This window comes from Microtus ochrogaster, linkage group LG2 (assembly GCF_000317375.1).
Source record: "Microtus ochrogaster isolate Prairie Vole_2 linkage group LG2, MicOch1.0, whole genome shotgun sequence".
Classification (NCBI taxonomy): Eukaryota; Metazoa; Chordata; class Mammalia; order Rodentia; family Cricetidae; genus Microtus; species Microtus ochrogaster.
Window position 1 is genome coordinate 25,141,299 of NC_022028.1, and position 9,242 is coordinate 25,150,540.

The window sequence follows — 9,242 nt, forward strand, 5'->3', positions numbered from 1 at the left end:
CAGTGCCTCTGTCCTGTGGTGTCCACCTCTCTGCCCTGCCCTGGAGGTGCATGCAGAGCACTCTCCCCTCTCGGGGTCTAAATGCTCCTCCACACTGTCTGCAGCATGTGTCTGGTGCTGGTCTCCCTGTGAGTACGCATTTGCCCTTTCTCTCCTTCATCAGAATTTAACCGGTTTGCTGCTCCATGCCTGACCCTGCACTGCTCTGATTCCCTTTTCACTTCTACTAGCTCCTGTTGGATTTAGTGTTGACCAGAAAAGCTAGTTGTATGCAGAACGCATTGAATGTTTTGTGTTTTGTTTTCTCGTAAGGTACAGTGGTCCCACCTGGCATCTCTCAAGAACAATGTTTCCCCTGTCTCGAGATCCCATTCCTTCAGTGACCCTTCTCCTCCCAAATTCGCACACCACCATCTTCGCTCTCAGGACCCATGTCCACCTTCCCGCAGTGAGGTGCTCAGTCAAAGCTCTGACTCTAAGTCAGAGCTACCTGACCCCACCCAAAAGGCTTGGTCTAGATCAGACAGTGACGAGGTGCCTCCAAGGGTAAGGAGCAGAAAGACAGATGTGTGCTGCTTTTTTTTTTTTCTTTTAAGATTTATTATTTACTTTGATTATGGGTATGGTGACTTCACCAGATTTAAAGGGGCAATGAAATTTCAAAGTACTTTTTATAGAGAGAAAAACATTCCATGTTTAGTCAGTTACATTTAGCCAATGGTCAGTTAGCTTTTTATTGTTAACTGGTTTAAAACGTAATTTAATAAAAAGATTTAAAGGGGGACTAGAGAGATGTCTCATGTTAAGAGTAGTGGTTGCTCTTCCAGAGGTCCTGAGTTCAACTTCCAACAACTCCATGGTGGCTCACAACCATCTTTAATGAGATCTGGTGCCCTCTTCTGACATGTGGGCATACATGTAGACAGAACACTGTATACACAATAAATAAATCTTTAAAAAAAAATTTTAAAGAAAAATTGTAAACAGCATGCTTCTAAAGTAAATAGAATTGTAAATTTAAACAGAAGCTTTTCATTATTATGCATAACATCAAAATTTTCAGAAAAAGTCTTATGAGGAAAAAATTAACAAAATGATTTTTTATTGTAAAGTTATTTTGTAATTAGTAACAAAATGAAATTAAAAGGCATATTTTAGTGTATTTTTTCCTTCACTTGGAATTTGCTTCCTCTAAATAATTTCTTGCTTTTGCCAGTCTTTGCTTCTTGCTAATCTATTTGTAGACCATTGTTTGATTCCTTTGAACTTATCTCTTGATTCTTACATTATCTCAGCGAAGTGCTGTTGTGTGTTCCCTGCCACCAGCTTCAGTCCACACATCACATCATGTTGCAGAGTGTAGAGATTGCCCAGGCCTGTTTGATCAGGGCAGGACAAGGGCAGGACTGGGAGAGGGAGGAGCCTAGTGATAGGAGTGCCAGCTTAAGGAGGACTGCGTTGGAATGTGTTTTGAAGAGCTTTGAAGATGAGCTTTGTTGCTCAGCTCATGTCTTTAGTTTTAACTGCTATGTTTTCCTATCTAAAGGTTCCTGTGAGAACAACATCTCGTTCCCCTGTCTTATCCCGCCGGGATTCCCCACTGCAGAGCAGTGGACAGCAAAATAGCCAAGCAGGACAGAGAAACTCCACCAGGTAAAAGAAGAGTGACAGGAGCCAGTGTCCTGTGTGCTTGCTCTCAGAGTCATCTGTTGTCTATTTTCATAAGTGTGCTCTTCCCAGAACTGAAGTTCTAGACAAAAGACATGAGCAGCTTTGTGTGCACACACCCCTACCTCATTAGTATGAACAACAAATTGATCTGTAGTAAAAGATTTGGTATGTATTGTAGTTGAAATGAAAACAGCTTTTCTCTGTAAAGCCGAGAATGGAGGCTTGGGAACAGGTTCTGAGAAACTTGAAGTTTGAGGAAGTTTTCAGCCTAAAGGACTAAACTATGAAGGTGTAGACTGATGTAAAAGTCACAGCAAAGTCAGTGTTGTAGCAGCCTGCAGCAGGCTAGTGAGCTTGTCAAATGGCATCACACTGGGGTTGGGGCGGCTCTGCGTGATGCTGTAGTGTTGGCCACACAAGGCTAACTGGGAATTTAACTGACTTTAAATGAAATAAAATTAACACTTCACCTTCTTGGTGGGGCATTAGCCGTGTTTCAAGTGCTGGTGTCACGTGTACTGCTAGTACAGTGATCAGATTTGGTGTGTGTTGCATGTTCAGCTTACTGGAAATTTCTGTTTGTCAGCATTGCCCTAGAGATTATCCTTGCTAAGTCTTTGGCAGTTTGGTCATCACTGAGCCTGTCGTATTGGCAACCTTGGTATAGTTACAGGTGGCTAGATGGATGGTAACTCAGAATCTGCAGGCAGCCCTTTAATGCCAATGACCAGAAAGGACTGGCATTCTCCTGTGCCAGTGTCCAGAACACGAATTCTCCCCAGCAGATGTGTGCTGTGGGTCTGACCATAGCCAGAAAGCCTTCCCAGTTTTGCTTCCCCCATACATCTCAGACAAAAGAATGAATTGTGGACATTCAGAGTGTGAGAACTGTAATGGGTGAACGAGGGCAACCTAGATATAAAGGGTAATTATCTCAGTGATGTTTATTTCCCATCAAGAATTGGCTCTGATTAGGACAGAAATGCTGCTTGTAGCTCTAGACTGTGTGCATCCGTAACATGGCTGTCGTGTGCTTCAGGAGGAGGTGTCTTTTGGTGTGTGGTAAGTTCACAAGGTCTGCACCACCGTGTGTATGTATGCAGTGCACTGTGTTAAATGCTGTTCATAGGCTTCTCTCTCCTCCACACATTCCACATCATGTACACATTTATGCCATAACATAGTGGAATGACACCGTTCTCTCTTCTTTTCCAACAGCAGTATTGAGCCCCGGCTCCTATGGGAGAGAGTGGAGAAGCTGGTCCCCAGGCCAGGCAGTGGCAGCTCCTCGGGGTCCAGCAACTCAGGATCCCAGCCTGGCTCCCATCCTGGGTCTCAGAGCGGCTCTGGTGAACGCTTCAGAGTGAGATGTAGGCTATCTATTATCTCTCCTACACACTTTCTTTGGGAACACCCGTGGCTGTAATTAGTGATTGGAAGATCTCCTTGTGTAAAAAGAGACCTGGACTTGCATATAGCTGCGTTTCACAAATGATGCTTTGACATAGATTGCTGAGGATATAAGTAATCATAAATAATAAGTAATCATAAGTAGTCATAATAATTTTACTCAGAGAGCTATATTTTCAAAACTTCACACATATCTAGCACCATAAACACTTTAGAGTTGAGTGCAATCAGATAATGTGCCTAAAGTGAATTAAAATGCCTAAGCTGGGGTTTGACATTTCTTCCAGTTTGGATTCTGAGACCTGTGCTATCGTCAGTATGTATTATTGACAACAGTAGTTACTGTTTTCTTCATAGTCCTTGGGAGCACCCATGAAACTGATGCAGGGCTTTCAGTGAGACATCAGAAAGAGTGCAGAGTGTCCCTAGATCCCGTTTTTTGCCTGAAATTCAGACTCCGTGGAGAGAAGTCAACAGGGAGAAATGGGAAGCTGGGTGGATGGGGGTGGGGCCGGAACAGTGTATGATTTGCATATATCTGTGTTTCTACTTTTTTGTCTCTTGAACTGAACAGCATCATCCAAGTCTGAAGGCTCTCCATCTCAGCGCCTTGAAAATGTAGCCAAAAAACCTGAGGAAAAGAAAGAAGTATTTCGACCTCTCAAGCCTGCTGTAAGGACTGTGTGAAATCAATCGGCTCTGTCCCAAGCTTGAGTGAAATCTCTGTAGTAAAAATATGACTGAAGGGCTAGGGTATGGGGCTGTACTTCAGAGGTTCTAGTTCAGTCTCTAGCAAAAAGAAGGAAGCAAACTGATTGAGAAGCCTGTGGTGGTTTGATTTGTGTGTGGTCCTTTCCCTGTGTGCGGAGGTCGAAGGAATGTCCTATGCCGGGATGCATTTGTGGGTTCTCTCTTAGGTATCTCACACCTGAAGTCCCTAGTGGGGCAGATTTTTTTCTACTTTAGCCTTAATTTTCTGTCCAGTTCTCTTTACAGAGAAGTACAGAACAAAATGTAGTTTTATTTGAAAGGCATTTTTAAAGGGAAAACATACTTTATAGTAATACTAAGTAAAAGCTAAGATTCCCCCTGCGCACGTGCGCAGACACACACACACACATCACAGGTGGGCATTAAACCTTATGCTAAATGAGTTTGGCATTTACAGTACTGACTTTCAAAATGAACTGTTGTAAGTCAGCTTTTCAAAGCCTCCTGTTGCTTGAGTGCTGCTGCCTTTGGTCTCTGGAATGATGGCTGTGACTGCCCCTCACACTCCCCTTCTCTCCTTGTAATAATAACTAGTTATGTGACTGTGGGTGGTTGTAGATTTAAGCCTACTGAAGTTTGAGTTTCCTGCTTGGACTGATTTCTTGACTTCTTCCCCCTCCTTTTTTCTGCTGTCTGCTCCCCTTTTCTCTGCATCCCCCATCAACGATGACCTCCCTCGCCACCTCCATGAATTGCCGTGTCCTGAAGGGTGAAGTGGTAAGCCCTAACTCTGGCTCGTCTACCTTCAGCAGCCCTCTCTCTACCTTTTAACTTGGCTTAAATTTGAACTCTGCTCTCGACTTGCCTTATTGTTTTCTAGACATCACAAACTGTATTTCATTGGTAATCAGATATTTTAGCATTAGGACATGCTCCGGGTATTCACTGTTGTCAGACTTCAGTCCCTTGAGCGTCTGTTTGAGAACTGCTGCAGTGACACAGATAATTAGCATGATATGGGGGCTCAGACTTGGTCCCCATTGTTTCAGAGGCTCAAGGGTGAATTAAAAAACATACTCTTAACTGCATAAAAGAAGAAAGCTAAACCAGAACTGCTCTTTAAATAGAAAGGAAAAATAGCTATATAGTTGTTTTTTTTTTTTAATGTCATTGCTTTTAAGTAAAATTCTCAAGTGAATTTGGAATCGGCATGTAAATGGGAGGGGTAAGTAATCATCACTCTGGAAAATTAGATTTGGCAGATTGATAAGAATCTTAAAATATCTCAGCACAGTAAAGAGAAATGGAGCCAGGGTTTAGTAAGTTTTCCTTTGATGTTCACACTCCTTGGCCATATTGCAGGGAGCGTGGCTGCGTCTAGAAGGGGGGCCTGGAAAACATCTCGCCTGTTACATGGCGTGTAGCAGAGAAACTTTCCCCTGTGACTCGGCAAGATGGTAGTTACTGGTAGGGAAGTGAGGGGTGACTGTGCTAGAAGCACCCCATTCTCTTGTGGACTCGGAATTCTGTACAAATGAGGGAAGAAAACTCAGATCTGTGTGATTCGAGGCTGGTGTTCTGAGTTGTCCCATTAAAAGAAATACTATCGTGTAGTCAGGACACGTCATAGCAAAGCCTCGGCCCTGTTTCTATACGTAACAGACATAAAATTTCCTATTTGAAAACAGAATGCTGTCAGCTTATCCTAAGCAGATGGTTGAATTGTGATTGCCAACGGCATCTGCCTATTTCTATCAAAAACTGTACAGACTCCTTCATTTGAAACACACATCTCCAGAGAGCCCTCTCTGACACCAACCCTGCCTGCTTACTGGCAGTTAGCCTGGAAAGCTTATTACCTGTCTCTCCTACTGGCCCCTTTGCCTAACTCCTGTTTTCCATCCTGTGTGTTAGGACTTGACTGCATTGGCCAAAGAGCTTCGAGCAGTGGAAGATGTTCGACCACCTCACAAAGTGACGGACTACTCCTCCTCCAGTGAGGAGTCTGGGACCACGGATGAGGAGGAGGAGGATGTGGAGCAGGAGGGGCCTGATGACTCCACCTCAGGACCGGAGGACACCAGAGCAGCGTCAGTGCTTGCTGTATTAGCAGATGAGAGTCTTCCCTCTATGCTTTCCTTCTGATGCAGCCTTTTGCCCTAGCACTGTTGCAGAAGTTTGATGTGGTTTTCATGAACTCAGTAGAATATAAACTTACACACACACACACACACACACACACACACACACACGTCAGTGCCTCCTCACAATATCTCAGAATGTGTTTTTTTAAATTTAAGGGTGCAGTACAAGGGAAGTTTGGGTGTAATTAAAAAGTATACTTTCTAAGGTTTTGCTTAAGAACAAAGTAAACAGCAGAGAACTCTCTGCCAAAAGGATAAAGCTAAATCCTGCTACCTAGAGGAAGCTCATGCCTGCAGCCTCCTCTCACCTTAGGCTTTGAGATGGTAAGGAGGTTTAGCTTGATATCCTTGACATGGGATTTTGTCACCACAGGTCATCTCTGAATCTGAGCAATGGGGAAACAGAATCTGTGAAAACTATGATTGTTCACGATGATGTGGAAAGTGAGCCAGCCATGACCCCATCCAAGGAGGGTACCCTGATCGTCCGCCAGGTACCTGTGTCTCTTCTTTCTGTTGTCAGAGGCTGAGCTTCTCCTGTAGTCATTAACCCACTTGCTCATTCACTCACTCATGCTATTCTACATCATCATCTGTTTTCATGTTAACACAACTCTGAGGGTAGGGTATCCTGGGCTAGGGAGGCAGGTGTGCTGCATGCCACCAAGGTAGCCAGTAGTCTTCCACCCCACATTGCTGCTCTCCTGCATGCCTGTGGCAGCCTTCATCCAATCACCATGCTGAGTTTCACAATCTGTGTTAGAGTGGTAGAAAAGCCACAGAGAGTCTGAGATCTGGAGCCTGTAAGAGGGCCACCAAGAGGCTCTGCTGGGGCATCTGGCCCTGAGTGTCTGCAGTATTGCAGGAGTGGGGCACAAGGATAAGCAGGTCTCCTGTGGTCCAAAGTGATTATCTCTATTTGTGATGCAAGATGTGGTCTCTTTGGACCGTGATGTTTTATAACTGTTCATTCTTAACTTAGATTTCATTCAAGTGATAGGGTCCTTATTGACATAGGACAGGGCACTCTTGGCTTTGGGATTTTGCCCTGAGTGTTTTGTGCCACAGCAGTGTATTTGGATGGAAAGTAGGAAGAACATGAGAAAACCAGGATTCAAAGAAACCACAGAGTACTTTCTAGGGGTAATTTGGAGAGATTTACAGTGAGAACAAGGGGGTGGTCTTCCATGCTATTGCTGCAGATGAACCAGGTGAAACACTTGCTACTTGCATTCGGTTGCATTGGGTACTTTGAATTCAATTGGCTCAAATTGGGCATTTGGCAAGGAAGTTTGAGCGATTCCGGCTAATTTCATTGGATTTTCCTTGGTAATTTTAACAGTTTGAAAAGTCACACAGCACCTTGAACAAAGCAGTTATCAGTAGGGTTGTCAGCAATGTCAGCAGTGCTTGAGCGAGACCAGTGTGCCTGTTTTTTCTACAGAGTACAGTTGACCAAAAGCGTGCCAGCCATCATGAGAGCAATGGCTTTGCCGGTCGCATTCACCTCTTGCCAGATCTCTTACAGCAAAGCCATTCCTCCTCCACTTCCTCCACCTCTTCCTCCCCATCCTCCAGCCAGCCGACACCCACCATGTCCCCACAGACACCCCAGGACAAGCTCACTGCTAATGAGGTATGTCTCACACCACAGCTGGCTGCTTTCCTGGGGTTAGACCAGCACTGCCGAGGAGCTAGTTTGCAAAGAAGCCCTTCCCAGAAAACCTCTCCCTCTTCCTCCCCCTGCTTTTCTGTCATCTGCCCTCCTCCCCAATCCCAAGTAACATGTTCAGATCTGCATACAAATCCCTAACCCTAGATGGATCAATTCCCCAAAACTTGCCAGTTCACTGTTTACTTTTTCTAGATAAGTATAGTTGCATGGCTTGCTTTATTCTGTTCATTTTTTTTAAATAAAATGATTGCTGTGTTCTCAGATCCATTACGTATTTGGCATGAAATCCTTGTAGTCATCTGTGGAATTTGCCTCTTCATCCTTTTTATCCAGTTTATAAAATACAGGAAAATGTGACTACATAAACTTGGCCTTACTTGCACAAACTTCTTGTCTTGTGTGAGAATCTCCTTCAAATAGACATTGATTGTGTTTTGGTTACTGGTTTCGTCTGTTTATTTGGGGAGGGGTTGGTTGTTGGTTGATGACTTTGGTTTTAACCAGCCCTTTTATCTTTTTCCTTGACATCCACATGTACTCAGGGTTTAAGAAGAGTCAAGGACTTTTGGGGTAAAATGTAGACAATTATGATGCTAAGCAAGAACAAAGGTCTGAGCTTTCTTTTAATTTAAATTCTGTTTAGGAAGTCCTGTGTGTTTGTGGCATAGCTGTGCTGCTCAGTCTGGGTCCTAGGTGGGTGAGCCTTTGTTCTTTAAGTAGGTCATGCACAAGTGCAGTGACAGCCCACCTGAGCACCTGCTTAATTAAACAAGATTTCATTTCTGTGTGCAGACTTACTGTGTCCAGTTGTTTAATAGCTGAGAGAGGTCTAAACATTTAGTTTCAGCCAATCTTGTCACATAGACACCTGATTGACTGCTAGGCAGCAGCAATACTTTGGTTCCCTCACTAGAAAGTATGAGAAAAGTCTCCTGAAGACAGTGTCAGGCAGCTGCTTTTTCAGCAAATCGGCTTGGCTACTGATTGACAGGGCAGGGAGAGAAGTCTGTGAGATGGCAACCTGGGCAGGTGGGGAATCTTAGGATGGCATGGGCTGTAGGACATGGTGACTTTCAGGTGCCCCACAGAGGAAACAAATAGAGGAAAGGCACTTGCTGAGCTGTATTCTGTCCCTGAGATCTGTGCTTGCACTCCTTGTTTATATCTCACGCACGCTCCATCTTACTGTAACCCTTAACTCACTAAACTGGCAAGTTTTTGTTTGGTTTTAATCATCATTGCATTTCCACTTAACAACTTGTTTCACTTTCTTTGTGAGCTTTTTGTTTGTTTAATTTTTTGATTTTAAGTTATATTATTAACACCAGTGCTCCTAAAAGATCAGAAGGTCATGCCTATTGTCATTTGTATGTTTACTAATGAGCCCCTATTGTGTGGTATGGGCTTAATGGTCATTCACCTTTTAGCAACATTGGCATTCTGGAAGAGGCTCAATTAAAATAAACAATGAACAAAAGAAGTATTTGCCCATAGTCTGTCCCAGTAGATAGTAGGTCACACTAATCACCTACCATAGTGGATAGGAGGTTATAACAATATTTTCTATCACTGTAAAGAGTAGAGCATACCAGTAATCTACCACAGTAACTAGGAGATCATACCAGCAGTCA

At 43.7% G+C, this 9,242-nt stretch overlaps 1 protein-coding gene across 22 annotated transcripts in view; it reads left to right on the forward strand.

Annotated features, from left to right (window-relative positions):
* Map4k4 (mitogen-activated protein kinase kinase kinase kinase 4) overlaps positions 1-9,242 on the forward strand; it is a 139,560-nt gene that overhangs the window by 113,548 nt on the left and 16,770 nt on the right. For 5 of the 22 annotated variants that reach the window (XM_026785820.1, XM_013351036.2, XM_013351037.2 and 2 more), the window contains 8 exons: positions 313-546; positions 1,547-1,653; positions 2,890-3,041; positions 3,656-3,753; positions 4,561-4,569; positions 5,707-5,882; positions 6,310-6,430; positions 7,381-7,572. In XM_026785820.1, coding sequence (XP_026641621.1) covers positions 313-546; positions 1,547-1,653; positions 2,890-3,041; positions 3,656-3,753; positions 4,561-4,569; positions 5,707-5,882; positions 6,310-6,430; positions 7,381-7,572 — 1,089 coding nt within the window. The remainder of the gene's footprint in view (positions 1-312; positions 547-1,546; positions 1,654-2,889; positions 3,042-3,655; positions 3,754-4,560; positions 4,570-5,706; positions 5,883-6,309; positions 6,431-7,380; positions 7,573-9,242) is intronic. The other 17 variants (XM_026785825.1, XM_013351038.2, XM_005359976.3 and 14 more) reach the window with 10 other exon arrangements.